At 47.5% G+C, this 18,226-nt stretch overlaps 1 protein-coding gene across 1 annotated transcript in view; it reads right to left on the bottom strand.

Annotated features, from left to right (window-relative positions):
• ZNRF3 (zinc and ring finger 3) overlaps positions 1-18,226 on the bottom strand; it is a 219,651-nt gene that overhangs the window by 11,264 nt on the left and 190,161 nt on the right. Inside the window, exons 4-5 of the mRNA XM_075898926.2 lie at positions 7,936-8,067; positions 6,402-6,512 (exon numbers count right to left, since the gene is read on the bottom strand). Coding sequence (XP_075755041.2) covers positions 6,402-6,512; positions 7,936-8,067 — 243 coding nt within the window. The remainder of the gene's footprint in view (positions 1-6,401; positions 6,513-7,935; positions 8,068-18,226) is intronic.

The following is an 18,226-nucleotide window of genomic DNA, read 5'->3' as shown; positions in this document are numbered from 1 at the left end:
TGGAATAGTGTATTGGGTTCAACTTCTTATCTTTTCACTGTCACCATCTCCAATTCCCTTCTGGTCTCCCTCCATGGTAGGTTTAGTTCTTTCTGATATTTGGTTCTTTGATTTGATTGTTTTGCAGCTTTGGCTCCTGCAAAAGGGGAGCATACAGTTCTCATAATTACAGTTGATACTAATGTATTGAACTAGCTAACAAAACCTGAATTTTTCACAGTATATGAGGTTTCAGAGGTAACACAGTAGCTCCTCAGTTAAGACTGTGCTGGAATTTGCACTGAAAGAAGAAATTAAACCTAACTTTTAAAAAATGAAGGATAAAAGTGTACCTAGCTACAATTAGGGTTAGCATATTGTCTAGTCTGGGTCTGAAGAGGGTTTACAAGTAAATGTATTATTTACTTTGCTAATAAGTCTTCTGATACAGTCAGTGCCGGACCAAGCCATACTTGCACCCTGAGCAGGTTCCCTCCATAGGCTGCCAGAGACTGCTGCCCAGCCACTAGGCACCAAGGACTTATTCAGAGCCCTGCGGCAGCAGCAGGCTAATGGGACACCTGGGCCTGTTGGCTCACTATAAAGATTTCTCATAGGTCAAGAAGGGGAAGGAGAGGAGGGATGGGCTGGAGAGGAGGCAAGTGCAGAGTGGAAGGGAACTGAAGGCTACAACCGGGAGAAGTTCTCATCTTGTGGGTCAGGAGATGGTGCTGTGGGACTGGTTGGGGAAGTGGCGCAGGGAAGGGCTGCTATTCTATGGAGACAAGGGCAGGAGCCCCGCTAGTGACCATTACCTGGGGCCCTGCGCAGAACCCAGTGTAAGTGGGCAGGACCAGGTTCTCCCCAACCCCCCACATGCCCAGGAGGCTGCCACCAGGGAAAAGACGAGCCTAGGACCAACCGCAGAAGGGAAGGAAGAAGGATCCAAGAATTCGGAGCGCAAGTGGTATTCTCGTCCATCCTCCCTGTTGAAGGGAAAGGACTGGACAGGGATCGTCGAATTGAGGACGTCAATGCGTGGTTGCGCAGGTGGTGTTGCAGAGAGGGCTTTGGTTTCTTCCACCATGGGACTTTGTTCCGGGCGCAAGGATTGTTAGGAAGAGATGGGATCCACCTAACGAAGAGAGGAAGGAGCATCTTCGCGGGCAGGCTTGCAAACCTAGTGAGGAGGGCTTTAAACTAGGTTCATCGGGGGACGGTGACCAAAACCCTGAGGGGAGTGGGAAAGTCGGATACCGGGAAGAAATGCAAAGAGGAAGGGGCAAGAAAGGAGAACCCCTGATTCGAATGGAGAAGATAGGATGATCAACTGGTTACCTGAAGTGTTTGTACACTAATGCGAGAAGCCTGGGCAACAAACAGGAAGAACTGGAGGCCCTGGCCCAGTCCAAGAAATATGATTTAATTGGGATAACAGAGACTTGGTGGGATGACTCGCATGACTGGAGCGCTGTCATGGAAGGGTACAGACTGTTCAGGAAGAACAGGCAGGGGAGAAAAGGAGGAGGAGTTGCGCTATATGTAAGAGAGCAATACGATTGCTCTGAACTCCAGTATAAAGAGGGAGAAAAACCTGTTGAGAGTCTATGGGTTAAGTTTAAAGGAGCAAACAACAGCAGTGATGTTGTGGTTGGTGTTTGCTTCAGGCAACCGAATCAGGTGGATGAGGCCTTCTTTGGACAACTGAGCGAAGCTTCCAGATCGCAGGCCCTGGTTCTCGTGGGGGACTTTAATCACCCTGACATCTGCTGGGAAACCTATACGGCAGTACACAGGCAATCCAGGAAGTTTTTGGAGAATGTTGGGGATAACTTCTTGACACAAGTGCTGAAGGATCCGACCAGGGGCCATGCACAGCTTGACCTTCTGCTCACAAACAGGGAGGAACTAATAGGGGAAGTGGAGGTGGGTGACAACCTGGGAAGCAGTGATCATGAGATGGTAGATTTCAGGATCCTGACCAAAGGAAGGAAAGAGAGTAGTAAAATACACACCTTGGACTTCAGAAAAGCAGATTTTGACTCCCTCCGAGATCTGATGGGCAGAATCTCCTGGGATGTTAACATGAAGGGGAAAGGAGTCCAGGACAGCTGGCAGTATTTTAAAGAAGCCTTATTGAAGGCACAGAAAGAAACCATCCCGACGCGTAGCAAGAGAGGCAAACATGGTAGGAGACTGGATTGGCTTACAGGGGAAATCCTTGGTGAACTTAAGCACAAAAAGGAAGCTTACAAAGAGTGGAAACTTGGACAAATGACCAAGGAGGAGTTTAAAGGTATAGCTCGAGAATGCCGGGGGGTTATCAGGAAGGCGAAAGCGCAAATGGAATTGCGACTGGCTAAGGATGTGAAGGATAACAAGACAGGTTTCTACAGGCATGTTAACAAGAAGAAGGTGATCAGAGAGGGTGTGCGGCCCCTAATGGATGAAGGAGGTAACCTAGTGACAGAGGATGTGGGGAAAGCTGAAGTACTCAATGCTTTCTTTGCCTCTGTATTCAAGGACAAGGTCGGCTCCTGGACTTCTGCGCCAAGTGACGCAAGATGGGATGAAGATGGACAACCTGTGGTGGGTAAAGAACAGGTTAGGAACTATTTAGAAAAGCTAAACGTACATAAATCCATGGGTCCGGACTTAGTGCATCCGAGGGTACTGAGGGAGTTGGCAAATGTCATTGTGGAGCCTTTGGCCATTATCTTTGAAAAGTTGTGGAGATTGGGAGAAATCCCGCATGACTGGAAAAAGGCAAATGTAGTGCCCATCTTCAAAAAAGGGAAGAAGGATGATCCAGGGAACTATAGGCCGGTCAGTCTTACCTCGGTTCCTGGAAAAATCATGGAAGGGATCCTTAAGGAATCCATATTGAGGCACTTGGAAGAGGGGAAGTGATCAGGAATAGTCAGCATGGATTCACAAAGGGCAAGTTGTGCCTGACCAATCTGATTAGCTTCTATGATGAGGTAACTGGCTCGGTGGACATGGGGAAGTCAGTGGATGTGATATACCTTGACTTTAGCAAGGTTTTTGATACGGTCTCCCACAATATTCTTGCCAGCAAGTTAAGGGATTGTGGATTGGATAAATGGACGGTAAGATGGCTAAAAAGATGGCTAGAAGGCCGGGCCCAGCGGGTAGTGATCAACGGCTCGATGTCAGGATGGCAGTCGATTTCTAGCGGAGTGCCCCAAGGTTCGGTTCTAGGACTGGTTTTGTTCAATATCTTTATTAATGATCTGGATGAGGGGATGGATTGCACCCTCAGCAAGTTTGCGGATGACTCTAAGCTGGGGGGAGAGGTAGATACCTTAAGGGCAGAGATAGGGTACAGAATGACTTAGACAAATTGGAGGATTGGGCCACAAGAAATCTGATAAGGTTCAACAAGGACAAGTATAGAGTCCTGCACTTGGGACGGAAGAATCCCAAGCATTGTTACAAGCTGGGGACCAACCGGTTAAGTGGTAGTTCTGCAGAAAAGGACCTGGGGGTTACAGTGGATGAGAAGCTAGATATGAGTCAACAGTGTGCCCTGGTAGCCAAGAAGGCTAATGGCATATTAGGTTGCATTAAGAGGAGCATTGCCAGCAGATCCAGAGATGTCATCATTCCCCTTTATTCGGCTTTGGTGAGGCCGCATCTGGAGTATTGTGTCCAGTTCTGGGCCCCCCACTACAAAAAGGTTGTGGACGCATTGGAGAGGATCCAGCGGAGGGCAACCAAAATGATGAGGGGGCTGGAGCATATGACTTATGAGGAGAGGCTGAGGGACTTGGGTCTGTTTAGTCTGCCGAAACGAAGAGTGAGGGGGGATTTGATAGCAGCCTTCAACTTCCTGAAGGGAGGTTCCAAAGAGGCTGGAGAGAGGCTGTTCTCAGTAGTGACAGATGGCAGAACAAGGAGCAATGGTCTCAAGTTGTGGTGGGAGAGGTCCAGGTTGGATATTAGGAAAAACTATTTCACTAGGAGGGTGGTGAAGCACTGGAATGGGTTACCTAGGGAAGTAGTGGAGTCTCCATCCCTAGAGGTGTTTCAGTCTCGGCTTGACAAAGCCCTGGCCGGGTTGATTTAGTTGGAATTGGTCCTGCCTAGAGCAGGGGGCTGGACTTGATGGCTCCTGAGGTCTCTTCCAGCTCTATGATTCTAGGATTCTATGAAGGGTTTCCCCTCGAGAAAGTGACTTGCCTATGATGAAAAGTTGCACTGAATTTTGGCATCTGATTCTGTTCCCCTACTCAGCCTTCCCATCACACTGCTTAGATCCTTCAAGCCTCCCTGTTCCAGGGACGATTCCTAGCCAGACTTCTTTCCTTGAAATCTTTTCCCTCTAGGAATCAAGGGAAATCCACATTAAAAGAAAGTTGCCTCTTTTCTCCTTCAGTTGCTGCTGGAAATCCTGAGAATGCACATGCAGGATGGACCTCCCTAGGCTGGCACCCTCAGGACCTGACTAGCTCTGAAGGTGGGAATTTGACACATCCAGGAGTAGGGTTCTATGTAAGGTCTGTGCCTGTGCAGGTGTGCACCAAGTATTTCAGTCCCACTCAGCAGATCTGCACATGAGCAGTTGGGAAGCCACCATGCAGCTGTGGCCCCGGCTCCAGTCCCAGCACATGAGGCACTTGCCCACCATGCAGCCCCGTCCCAAGAAGCAGTTGGGTCACAGCTGCTGGGGCTGAGACTGCAGTACTACAAATAGCACTGCAGCCAGGCTTGTGTCCCAGCATACCTGCACCCCTCAACCCTTTTAGCTCCCTGGTTCAGTAGCTCAGCTGCGTGGTGGGCGGCTGTCCTAGGACTCAAGCTGGGTCATGGGGCAGCTGCTCCTGGGCCGGGGCCAGGGTACTAAAAATAGCACCGCAGCCCTGGTGCCAGGGCTGCTGGCAGCCACCCTCTACGCAGCTCAGCCCCGGAACCAGGGAGCTAGAGGGGGTTGAGGGGACAGGTGTCAGGAAGGCAGAAGGGAGAAAGGAAGGGGTAGGGGGAGAACTAAGCAGAAGATGGTGAGGAGAGGCAGGAACATGTGCTGAGGGGAGGGGGGCAGGGCAGGAGAAGGAAGAGGAAGGCACCCAGGGCAGGGTGGAAGAGACACAAATGCCATAGGGCCAAGAATAGACAATGAGGAAAAAGGGCAGCAGGGGAGAGGGGAGGGAACGTGGGGACAAGGGAGGACAGCAGGGGAGAAGGGTGAGGAGAGGGTGATACTGGGAAAGGAGAGGGGCAATGGGGGCAAGAGGGAGGAAGAGGAGAGGGGAGCAGTGGGTGCATGGAGAAGAGGTATTGAAAAGAGGGGTGGGCATGAGGATGGCAGGGGATGGAGCAAGTCACATGAGGGGTATGAGGAGAGGGGCATGAAGAGAGTGGAGGAGCACCAGGGAGAAAGAGGGGAAGTGGGGCAGGGGCAGTGAGGAAAGGGGAAGGGGGATTGTGGGGGTGAAGCAGAAGGGCAGATATGGGGAGGGGAGGGACAGGCACCAGAGGACAGAGGAGAGAGGCAGGGCAGGTAGGTAGAGACCGGTGTCAGAAGCAAAGATGGGGGGGGCTAGAGGAGGGGTGGACACAAGAGGGAAGGGTGGGTGCAGGGGTCAGAGAGGATGGGAAGGGGGCAGGTCTCAGGAGGGCTGAGGGAAGTGAGAAGGGCAGGAGCTAGGACAGCATGACAGAGGGCGTGTGTGGGTGGGTGGGGGGGAGCAGGCACCAGGGGACAGATGGGGCAAGGGGAGGGTGGGAGACATGGCAGCAAAGGGATAATGGAAAGGTTTATAATTTGGGTGCCACAGCAGCACCCATCCGAACAAGCACACCCAAACTCAATCTGGTACACAAGACAAAACTCACTGCGCTCTTGGATGGAAATCTCAGAGGAAACATGGCTGGGGAGGTCCCCCTGCCATCGGCTTCTGAGCCCATTGCCTCTCCCTACTTCTGGCCCCGATCCCCAGCCTGCTACCACAGAGCTTGAACTTCAGCCCTGGCTGGGGCTTCCAATTAGCTCCTGCTCCCAGCTACCAGGGACCAGAGAGTCCTGGACGTTTGAGGTTCCATCTGCACTATACACCCAGCAAGCTTGGAAGCCGATATGAAGCCACTTTTCCTTTGTTAGAAGCCATGAACATCACTCCACTCTGTTTTGCTGCCTCCCCCAATTGGAGTAACCACAGTTTCTATAGCAGTCCCAACACACAGACCAAGCACTGCAGAGTACAGCAGGTCTCTGAGAAGTTCCACACCTTTGTACAGTACTGTGCGTCTCTGGATAAAACCCCTCTCGCAATGGCTATTTTTCCAGACAGTGACACATTCTTCCTCTTCAACTGCACTGACCCAACTCTCTAGAGGACAGATGTAGGGGTCAGACCACCAGGAAAGTACCATTACTGATCCTGAGCTCAGATAGCTCTTACCTGACTACGTCGCTGCTTCAGTTTGATCTTGACGAGAAGAATGAGGCAAACGAGCGAGACGACCACAAAAAAGGCTAGGAAAATCCCCATGTCAAAGTACTCTGTGGGTTGCTTAGACATGAAGAAGACAGAGTAAGTTTAACTTGCCTCCCCAGGCAGATCACATTCAAATCCCTTCAAATGCCCTTCAAATCCATTCCCCCCTTCTCTTATTTCTTGATAATTACAGTTGACATCAATGCCCCTAGGGCCTGAATTCCATTATAGAAAAGGTCACTGTGCCATGGGGCACAGCTGCTCAGGAACCCTGACTGCATGAGCCAGACTCTTAGGTCAATACCTTTGAATGAGGTCAATTAACACTATTTTATAAAATTCCATGTACTTAATGGTGAATATTCAGGGGTTCTCTTTATATTTAGGAATATGACAAACAATCAAATACAAACTGGAAGGAAGTCACATTTGCCACAGGAACCTAAGTGTGTGGTGGGACACAGATTTAGTGTCTAAGGTTTACAGTAGCTCAGAACTCAGTGCTGGTTCTACAAACAACAGGTTTCACCAGAGTGAATCACAATTACCAACAGCTCCAGTGGGTTTTTGGTACAATTCTCTTTCAGAAGCAAGTAAAATCAACATGGTCAAGTCCTTGGCAAACAACTGATTGCTCAAATGAGTCATGCTTCCTAACAGAGTTGATGCTTTCAGAATCCAGAAAAAAATGAAGAAATCTGATCTACTCTGATTTTTATGTTTGCTTTTCTCATATAAACTATATCTAGGAAGTGTTCAAGATTATTTGGGAATATTCATTCTAGACTGGAAGGGGACTAAAATCTCAGATTTCTTTGTTAATCCATGCATGAAAAATGCTATCTAGAAATGTTTGCTAACCTCAGACAGAGTGTCTTCCTGGAAGTTCAGCCCTTCAGAGTGCAACAATTAACTTATTTCATTTAAATGTTTTGTGTCTTTATTAAAGGGCCATTATGATAACAAAAACAAAAAGTCCCTATGTGATATAAGGCCAGACTGAGAACCTCTAACTTAGCACTGGAACACAGGTGACTTGAGAAATCCCATGGAAGTCAATGACACTTTGTGAGTAAGTGTGTCTAAACTACCTGGCTCCATCAATGGAGCCATGTAGATTAGGCTGATTGGCAAAGGGAAATGAAGCTGCGATTTAAATAATCGCGACATCATTTAAATTTAAATGGCTGCCGTGCTGAGCCGACAAACAGCTGATCAGCTGTTTGTCGGCTCAGTGCACTAGTCTGGACGCTCCCATGCCAACATGAAAGCCCTTTATTGACCTCCCCAGTAAACCTCATCCTCCGAGGCATACAATCCTGCCAAACAAACAAATCTACATGGCTCCTTCGACGGAGCCATGTAGTTTAGACATAGCCTAACTGTTCTCCAATCAGCACACATGGAAAGTGTCACTGCACATGTTATCAACAAATCGTATTAACACGCGCTGCATGAAACAACAGTAGCACAGTTCCCACTGCACATTGAGTCTCACCCGAGGGGGCCGGTGCTGAATCCTTGCTCGGGCCACTTTCTGCTTGTTAACTATGTTCATCAATTTGACTGCATCAGCCCCCTTCACATACACCACTGGCCTCTTCAGTGGGTCTTCTGAGCCCTGGTTCAGCTAGAAGAGAACACAGTAAAATTCCACTAAGTAGATGGACTTCAGGCCAGCAGCTCTCTTTTCAAGAGGATGGAGAGGAGACCACGGGTGAATGAAGACAGCACCACAATTGCTGCCATTTGTCCTTTTCTAGCACAGCCTTTTACCTGAGAATTTCAAAACACTGCACAAACATGAAATTACCTTCAAAGCCTGAGTTAAAATTAGGGCTGTCAATCAATGGCAGCTAATACATACAACTGACTCAAAAATGTATCACTATTAAAAATTAATTGAATTAACTGCAGTTTTAATTGCAATGTTAAACAATACTAATTGAAATCTATTAAATATTTTAGGATGTTTTCCCTACTTTTCCAAATATATTCATTTCAATTACACCACAGAATACAAATTATGCACTGATCACTAGATATTTATATATATATAAAAAAGTTTTTCCTGTCAGATGACAGAATGTTCCTGAAGGGCGACAGAATTACTTCATCACATTATCAGCGTCAAGAGGCTCTCTCAGTGAAGCAAAAGTGGCCTGGGAGGGAAGTAGGTGAGCATAGTGGGCAGACAGTGCAGCCCCTAGTTATTTTTTATAAAAAATGTTTGCACTGAAAAATAATAAATAAGACAAAGTGTATTTTCAATTCACCTCATACATGCATGCAGTACAATCTCTACTGTGAAAGTGCAACATACAAACTCAGATTTTTTTGTTACTTAAGTGCATTCAAAACCAAAACAATATACAACTGCCAAGCCTGCAAGTCCACTCAGTCCTACTTCTTGTTTCGCTAATTGCAAAGACAAACAAGTTTGGTTACAATTTACAGGAAAGAAGCTGCCTGCTTCTTATTCGCAATGTCACCTGAAAGTGAGAATGGGCGTTTACATGGCACTTGTGTAGTCAGCACTGCAAGGTATTTTCATGCCAGATAAGCTAAACTTTTGTATACCCCTTCGTACTTTGGCCAGCATTCCAGAGGACATGCTGCTATGCTGATTATGCATGTTAAAAATGCATTAATTAAATCTGTGACTCAACTTGCTAGGGGAGAATTGTATATCTCTTGCTCAGTGTTACCCACATTCTACTATTTAGTTAATGTCATTGCAGTCCTAGATGATGGCCCAGCATACGTTGTGTCTCTATATATACACATTAGTTTTTTCCTGCAGGACAACAAATTGATGTCATCGCGTCATCTGCATCTCACCACCCTCTCTGCCCTCAATCACCCTGTCTCCTTACTCCCTCCCATCCAGATTCTCCAGTGGGATGGGAGACATGCAGCATCCCTCTTTCCAGGAGGGCTGGAACTGCAAGACCTCCCTCCTTGCAGGGCGGCTGGGAGCCTTGCACCTTACCCCTTCCCAGGGGGGCCGGGAGCTGTGCGCCCTCCCCAGCGCTCCAGGGAGGGGTTGAGAGCTACAGTCCTCTCCCCCGAGAGCTGCATACCCTCCTGCAGCTAGGCACCCTCCCCCCTTTAGGAGTGGTGAGGAGCCAGGAGCTATGTGTCGTCCCCTCTCCCAGGGGAGCGGTGGGAGCCAGGAGCAGCCGAGAACCATGCGCCCTTCCCCCTCTTGGGGGTGGGGGAGCAGGAGCTGTGTACCCTCCCTCCTCCAGAGGGCTGATAGGAGCCAGGAGCTGCACACCCTCCCCCTTCTTAGTGCTCCGGGAGGGGGGGGGGCAGAAGCCATAATCCCTCCCCACATCCACAGCTCCATCACATACGCCCTCAGCCAGGACCCCACGCCCCCCAGTTCACTCACATACTTCCTTGGCTGAGACCCTGCACTCCCTGCCCGCTCACTTATAGCCCCCAACCTGAGACCCTGCACTCCCAGCCCCCTCACTCACCACCCTGCTAAGTTCCTGCACCCCTCGTCTCCTCACTCATTCCTTCCACTGAGACCCCGAACCCAGCCTGCTCCCTCTCTCTGGCCAGACACCTACCCCCAGAGAGAGGGGGGTTGGTGAGCATAGCGAGCAAGGGGTGCAGCCCCCTAGTTTGTTTAAAGAACACTTTCACTGCAGATTTTACAAAATGCAAAGAAAGTACCAGTCTGAGATTTCTAAAGACAGTCAAGCACTCAACCCAAGGCTTAAGAATTTAAATGCCTTCCAAAATCTGAGAGGGACAAGGCATGGAGCATTCTTTCAGAAGTCTTAAAAGAGGAATGCTCTGATGAGGAAAACATAAAAAAAAAAAAGTTAACCTTCAATAGATGGCATTGATTCAGATTATGAAAATGAACATCCATTGGTCCACATTGCTCTGGATCATTATCAAACAGAATCCATCATCAGCAAGGATGCATATATCCTTTGGTATAGTAGCTGAAACCTAAAGGAACATATGAATCTTTAGCACATCTTGCAATACCAGCTACAACAGTGCTGTGCAAATGCCTGTTCTCACTTGAAGTGACATTATAAACAAGAAGTAGGCAGCACTATCTACTGTAAATGTAACCAAACTTGTTTCTCTGAGCAACTGGCTGAACAAGAAGTAGGCCTGTGTGGAATTACAGCCTCTAAAGTTTTACATTATTTTGTTTTCAATACAGTTTTCTTATGTACAAAATTCTACATTTCATTACAAAGATTGCACTATGGTACTTTTAATAGGGAGAACCAAAAATTGCTAATTTTTTTTTGAAGTGCAGGTATTTGTAATACAAATATAAAGTGAGCTTGTTTTAAATATAATTGAAAATGTAGAAAAATCATCCAAAATATTTAAATAAATGGTATTCTATTGTTTTACAGCATGATTAATTGTGCTATTAATTGTGTGATTAATCACAATTTTTAACTGCTTGACAGACCTAGTTAAAACTTAATCAATTTTTCAATTAAAATTCACAGAGGAAAAATAAAAGTTGAGATATTAACAATTTTAACATACTTGCAATATATATAGTATATGCTTTAATTGTGCATATTTTAGCACAGATATACATTAAACTTCAAGCTAAAGAAGAAGAATAAAAATACTATGAGTGCTACAAAAAAATTAACTTGGTTGCAGGGTACATTTTCTATTTTTGTTACTGTTTTAACTGTTTAGTTTTAATATTATACTGACAATTTTTGTATTTAAGCTTCCCAGTCTTTCCACAGCAGTTGAGGGCTTTTGAGTTTGTAGATCATCCATGCTGCACACATTTCTTTCAACAGAATAAAGTTCCCAGCATGTAAGCCCTTTGACTTGTAAACTCACTGTTACAGAGTTATTTGGCTTCTAATGCTCATTTGAACTAAAATGAGGCCTAATCTGCAAAGAATTATGCACATACGTAGTCAATTCAATTAGACAATTTGAATTTATCATAAATGTTTTGTATATGGGAGGAATCTTCTAATTGAGGGTATATCTACACTACGAAGTTAATTCGAACTAACAGACATTACTTCGAATTAACTTTGATAGGTGCTACACATGCAAACCGCTAGTTTGAATTTAATTGGAACTAGTGGAGCGCTTAATTCGAACTAGGTAAACCTCATTCCACGAGGACTAACGCCTAGTTCGAATTAACTAGTTCGAATTAAGGGCTGTGTAGCCACTTAATTCGAACTAGTGGCAGGCTAGCCCTCCCCAGCTTGCCCTGGTGGCCACTCTGGGCACTACCAGGGAAACTCTTCTGCCCCCTTCCCACCCCCGGAGCCCTTAAAGGGGCATGGTCTGGCTACGGTGCCCATGCCAGGTGCAAGCCTGCCAGCACCCAGCCAGCAGACCCTGCACCTGGCACGGCTCGAGCCAGCCACCCGCTGCCACTCATCCCTCCGCCTCTTCATGGGACCAGGCTGGCGGCTCCCGGGAGCCTGCCCGGGTCCGCAAGAGGTGGGTGCCCGCCTGGTCTAGTGCGGACATCGTGGACCTCATCCACGACCTCCACACTAGGCACAGGAAAGTGGCTGTCTAGGGCAGGACAGCTGCCAGCCTGGCCACCCAGGAGCAGGTGTGCATGACACAGCGAGGCACAGGCTATCCAATAAGTTTCTGGCCTGCATTGGAGACAACTTTCTGTTTCAGAAGGTTGAAAAAGCTACCAGAGGAGAAGCTGTTCTGGATTTGGTTTTAACAAATAGGGAGGAACTAGTTGAGAACTTGAAAGTGGAAGACAGTATAGGGGACAGTGATCACGAAATAATAGAGTTCATGATCTTAAGGAAAGGTAGAAGGGAGACCAGCACAATTGAGGTTATGGATTTCAGGAAGGCAGATTTTGATAAGCTCAGAGAACTTGTAGGTAAGGTCCCATGGGAAGCAAGACTGAAGGGAAAAACAACTGAGGAGAGTTGGAAGTATTTCAAAGGGACGTTGTTAAGGGCCCAAAAGCAAACAATTCCGCTGTGTAGGAAAGATAGAAAATATGGCAAAAGACCAGCTTGGCTTAACAAGGAGATCTTGCATGATCTCAAAATAAAAAAGGAGTCATATAAAAAATGGAAACTAGGACAACTAACAAAGGATGAATATAGGCAAGCAACACGGGAATGCAGGGGCAAGATTAGAAAGGCAAAGGCACAAAATGAGATCAAACTAGCTACAGGCATAAAGGGAAACAAGAAGACCTTTTATAAATACATTAAAACAAGAGGAAGACCAAGGACAGGGTAGGCCCACTGCTTAGTGAGGAGGGAGAAGCAGTAACAGGGAACTTGGAAATGGCGGAGATGCTCAATGACTTCTTTGTTTCGGTCTTCACCGAGAAGTCTGGAGGTGTGCCTAACGTAGTGAATACAAGCAGAGAGAGGGTAAGTTTAGAAGATAGGATACACAAAGAACAAGTTAAAAATCACTTAGGAAAGTTAGATGTCAGCAAGTCACCAGGTCCTGATAAAATGCATCCCAGGATACTCAAGGAGCTGATAGAGGAGGTATCTGAGCCTTTAGCTATGATCTTTGAAAAATCATGGCAGACAGGGGAGATTCCAGAAGACTGGAAAAGGGCAAATATTGTGCCCATCTATAAAAAGGGGAATAAGAACAACCCAGGAAACTACAGACCGGTCAGTTTAACGTCTGTCCCAGGGAAGATAATGGAGCAGGTAATTAAGGAAATCATATGCAAACACCTGGAAGGTAATAAAGTGATAGGGAATAGCCAGCATGGGTTTGTGAAGAACAAGTCATGCCAAACTAATCTGATAGCTTTCTTTGATAGGATAACGAGCCTTGTGGATAAGGGAGAAGCGGTGGATGTCATATACCTAGACTTTAGTAAGGCATTTGATACGGTCTCGCAGGATATTCTTATTGATAAACGAGGCAAATATAACTTAGACAGGGCCACGATAAGGTGGGTGCATAATTGGCTGGATAACCGTAGTCAGAGAGTTGTTGTTAACGGTGCTAAATCCTGCTGGAAAGGGATAACAAGTGGAGTTCCTCAAGGGTCTGTTTTGGGACCCGTACTGTTCAATATCTTCATCAATGATGTAGATATTGGGATAGAGAGTATGCTTATTAAGTTTGCAGATGATACCAAACTGGGTGGGGTTGCAACTTTTTTGGAGGATAGGGTCATAATTCAAAATGACCTTAGCAAGTTAGAGAAATGGTCAGAGGTAAACAGGATGAGGTTTAATAAAGAGAAATGCAAAGTGCTCCACTTAGGAAGGAACAATCAGTTCCATACATACAAGATGGGAAGCGACTGTCTAGGAAGGAGCATGGCGGAAAGGGATCTAGGGGTCATAGTGGACCACAAGTTGAATATGAGCCAACAGTGTGATGCTGTTGCAAAAAAAGCAAATATGATTCTAGGTTGTATCAACAGGTGTGTTGTAAGCAAAACTCGTGAAGTCATTCTGCCGCTCTACTCTGCACTAGTTAGGCCTCAGCTGGAGTGCTGTGTCCAGTTCTGGGCGCCACATTTCAAGAAAGATGTGGAGAAATTGGAAAGGGTACAGAGAAGAGCGACAAGAATGATTAAAGGTTTAGAGAACATGACCTATGAAGCCAGGCTTCATGAACTGGGCTTGTTTAGTTTGGAAAAAAGAAGATTAAGGGGGGACATGATAGCGGTTTTCAAATATCTAAAAGGGTGTCACAAGGAGGAAGGCGAAAATTTGTTCCTCTTGGTTTCTGAGGACAGGACAAGGAGTAATGGGCTTAAAGTGCAGCAGGGGAGGTTTAGATTGGACATTAGGAAAAAATTCCTAACTGTCAGGGTGGTCAAATATTGGAATAAATTGCCAAGGGAGGTGGTGGAATCTCCCTCTCTGGAGATATTTAAGAACAGGTTAGATAGACATCTGTCAGGGATGGTGTAGACGGAGCTTGATCCTGCCTTGAGGGCGGGGGGCTGGACTCGATGACCTCTTGAGGTCCCTTCCAGTCCTATTATTCTATGATTCTATGATTCTATGAAAATCAGGGTGGTCCAGTGAGACCCCCGACCCTGAGCCCTGAGCTTAGAATGGCCGTCCTGGGTCAGACCAAAGGTCCATCTAGCCCAGTAGCCTGTCTGCCGATAGCGGCCAACCCTAGGGACCCTGGAGGGGATGGACTGACACAATGACCAAGCCATTTGTCTCGTGCCATCCATATCCAGCCTTCCACAAACAGAGGCCAGGGACACCATTTCTACCCCGTGGCTAATAGCACTGCATGGACCCAACCTCCATGACTTGATCTCACTTTCCTTTAAACTCTGTTCTAGTTCTAGCCTTCACAGCGTCCTGCAGCAAGGAGTTCCACAGGTTGACTATTTGCTTTGTGAAGAAGAACTGTCTGTTAGTTTGAAGCCTGCTACCCATTCATTTCATTTGGTGTCCTCTAGTCATTCTATTATGGGAACTAATGAAGAACTTTTCTTTTCTTTACCCTCTCCACACCACTCATGCTTTTATAGACCTCTATCATATCCCCCCTCAGTCTCCTCTTTTCTAAGCTGAAAAGTCCCAGTCTCTTTATTCTCTCTTCATTTGGGACCTGTTCCCAACCCCTGATCATTTTAGTTGCCCTCCCCTCTCCCACCCTCTCTCTTCCCCTCTCCCACCTCCTTTTTCCCAGTGTCCCCGAGTTTTGTTCAATAAAGAGAGTTTCTATTTTTGAACACACTTGTCCTTTATTTTGTACATCAGAAGGGGGGCTAGGGAGGGGTAAGTGGAAGGAGGTGAGGGAGGAATGGGGTACGAGCCCCCGATGGGGAGGACTGGAGTGGCTCTGCGGGCTCCTTGGGGTGGAAGCTCTCCTGCAGTCCCCCGATTGACCCCCCCCCCCCCCGGATGGCAGCCTGCGGCAAGTGCAGCCGGGCTGATGGCCGAGTGCTGTGATGTGCCCAGTGTGGGCACTCAGGGCTCTCCAAGCCAAGACTGCTTTGCAAGCGGGGAACCCCTGAAAACTGTCTGTCCGGGGTGGGGGTCGGGACCCTTTAAGCATGGCCCTCAGCTAGCCTGAGACAGCAGCTCCACGCTCTAAGTCCTATTCTGATGCCCTGCCGGCACTGCTTCCGGCCATCCTTAACCTCAGTTCAGGATCCACTCAGTGTGGACATGCTAGTTCGAATTAGCAAAACGCTAATTCGAACTAGTTTTTAAGTCAAGCTGCGCTAATTCGAATTAGGTTAGTTTGAATTAACTTAATTCGAACTAAGTTAGTTCGAATTAGTGCTGTAGTGTAGACATACCCATAGAGACTAACTTGGAGAGCAAACACAGCCTCAAGAAGAGCTGAAACTCAGAATTTTGGAATGTAAACTGCTTCCTCTAATAAGAGTCCTCTGATTATGACACAGACCTACTTGAGATGCCTCTACAGTACTGAACAGTAGCAACCTATGTGCATATATTATGTAGCAGAGTGGGTAAAAATCCACAGAACAGGATTCCTGTTATAGCAGTGGTTCCCAAATTTTTCGGCATCATGCCCCCTTTTTAATTTTTGAGACCCCTCCCTCCCCACCCCTGCAAAAAAAAAAATTGCAGTAAAACTTGCTGAAAGGGCGGGGAGGAACTGACTGGGGCTGAAAAACAGCCATGGCCCCTTTAATTCCCAGGGCCAGTGTAAAAAAAGATGCAGGTACTCCAGGGGAAAAGTTGTTTTTTTGTTTTTCGTTTTTTTGTGTCAACAAAAGTGCCCTCATAAGAGCAGAGCAGGCAATGCCATTTTAAGGCAGCCATTTTTAAGTCTGCCCAGGATGCTCCATCCCCCCCCCAGCCAGCCTGAGCCACGTGTGTTCTGGCAGATGCCCAAGCCAGGAAAACAGAAAATACTGGACATTTCACATGGTATTTTCTGAATTTTTTTTACTGGATGGACCGGGCTCTTTCTGGGCGGGGGGGGGGGGGGGGGGAATTAAAGGGGGGCTGGGTCACCTTGTGCCTCCCCCCTGGAATTTCTTCATGACCCCCGGGGGGCGCGCCCCCCAGTTTGGGAACCTATGTGTTACAGGATGACATATATGCAATAAGTTTAAACAGTCTAAACTGACAGCAAAGAAGCCTGAGATAAGTAAAGGACGACTGGCATGGTCAGGAGGGGACAGAGAAGAGGGGGCATGGTCAGGAGGGGCCTTGGAAAAATGGAGGGATGAAGAAAATGCCTCCCCCCCTGGCACTCCAGCCAATGAGTGGAGTGGGACTTGCCCAGCTCTAGTGGAGGAGAGCGGGGGTCAGGCTGCCCAGCACTCCAGCTGACGGAGCAAGGTGGAGGTGCGGGAGCTTGCCCTGCTCTGGCCCTCCAGTTAGTGAGTGTGGGTTGAGGCTTGCAAGTTCCATGTCCCAGTCCTGCTCCCTGGTGAGAGCGCTGGCCAGGTGGAGCAGGGCAAGCCCCCACTGTCCCGACCCTGCTCCCCAGCAGGAGCAGAGCTGGGATTGGGTAAGGCCTGGATGACAGGTTGGGTGGGCCATGGCCGCACCACTGGTCAGTGTAAATCAATTGTAAACACAGCCCGTCCTTGCTGTAAGTCCAAGATACACTCCATAAAACGGACTCATAGCAAAACTAGGGTTGCCACGTGTTTGGAATTCACCCAGACAGTCCACTAGTTTCTGATTTTTTCCCCAGCCAGGAGGTGAAAATGCCGGGCCCCTGGCAACCCTACAAACACTCAGCACCCGGCCGAACCCCTCCCCGGCCCCCAACACCCTCAGCCCCCCAACCCCAGCCCCATGCTTACCTGGTTCCCCAAGGCTGCCGGCACAAAATGGCTGCCAGCCAAAAGCAATGCTTTCCCCTGGGTCTTAGTGCTCAACCACTCCCCTGTTCCTATCCCTGCACTCACTCTTAAAGGGGACATGCTTTTAATGCTGTTTTATTTTAATTTTGGGGGTGGGGGGCTTGGAGTCCTTTTTTCCCCCCTTAACAACTTGGTCTCCCCCCCTTCTTTTTCTCTTCAACACAATTTTTTCCAGGTGTTTTTGTGTGTGGGGAGGGAGTGTTCGGTATTTTTGTTTCAACCATCTGGCAACCCTAGGTGAAACAACTTAAAGCAGGGATTTTTTTTTGCTTGCAGCTGACTTCCATTTGTGCAATTTTTTGTTTTTGCACCACTTAAGAGTGGGGAATGGCAGGACCTACAACACATAGGTTCCTACAAGCATTAACGACTTTAGTGCAGAACAAATGTATATTGGGGTGGCTTACACCAGGGATGTCCTGTACCTTCTTTCACTAAGGAGCTCTGAGACCACTTTATTGGCACAGCCAGATTTATCTCACTCCTGTTGATTACCTCCCCCCACACCACACTATAATACATAGCTGCACCTTGTCTTTATAGATCACATATGAGGGCTCCAAAGTGCAGGCCCACAACTTGGGAGACCCCTCTAGATGACATAACAGCCATGATGAGGAAGACCATCTTCCAGGACTGGTGCAGAAGGGAACATGTAGCCATTAGTTTGAAGAGCAGCCCAATAAGCTTACGTGGGACCGAATGAAGGTCCCATTGCAGGACGAGGGGCCACGCATGTGGCAAGAACCACTTACGGCCTCTAAGAAATCTTAGCATCATGTAGAGGGAAAATATGGAGTGACCTTGGATCAGCAGGTAGAAAGTTGAGATTGCTGCCAAGTGCACTCCCAGGGGTGACAGCGCCAAGCCTTCCTCCTTCAAGGAAGATTATCAAGGATGATTTGGACAGGAGCCTCTGTAGGGGTGAGATCCCTCTGTCAAGCTCATTTAGAAAACCTCAGCCACT

The sequence above is a fragment of the Pelodiscus sinensis genome, chromosome Z (assembly GCF_052426305.1).
Source record: "Pelodiscus sinensis isolate ZL-2025 chromosome Z, ASM5242630v1, whole genome shotgun sequence".
Classification (NCBI taxonomy): Eukaryota; Metazoa; Chordata; order Testudines; family Trionychidae; genus Pelodiscus; species Pelodiscus sinensis.
Note: the sequence above shows the minus strand (reverse complement) of the source record. Positions and strands in the feature narration are given on the sequence as shown.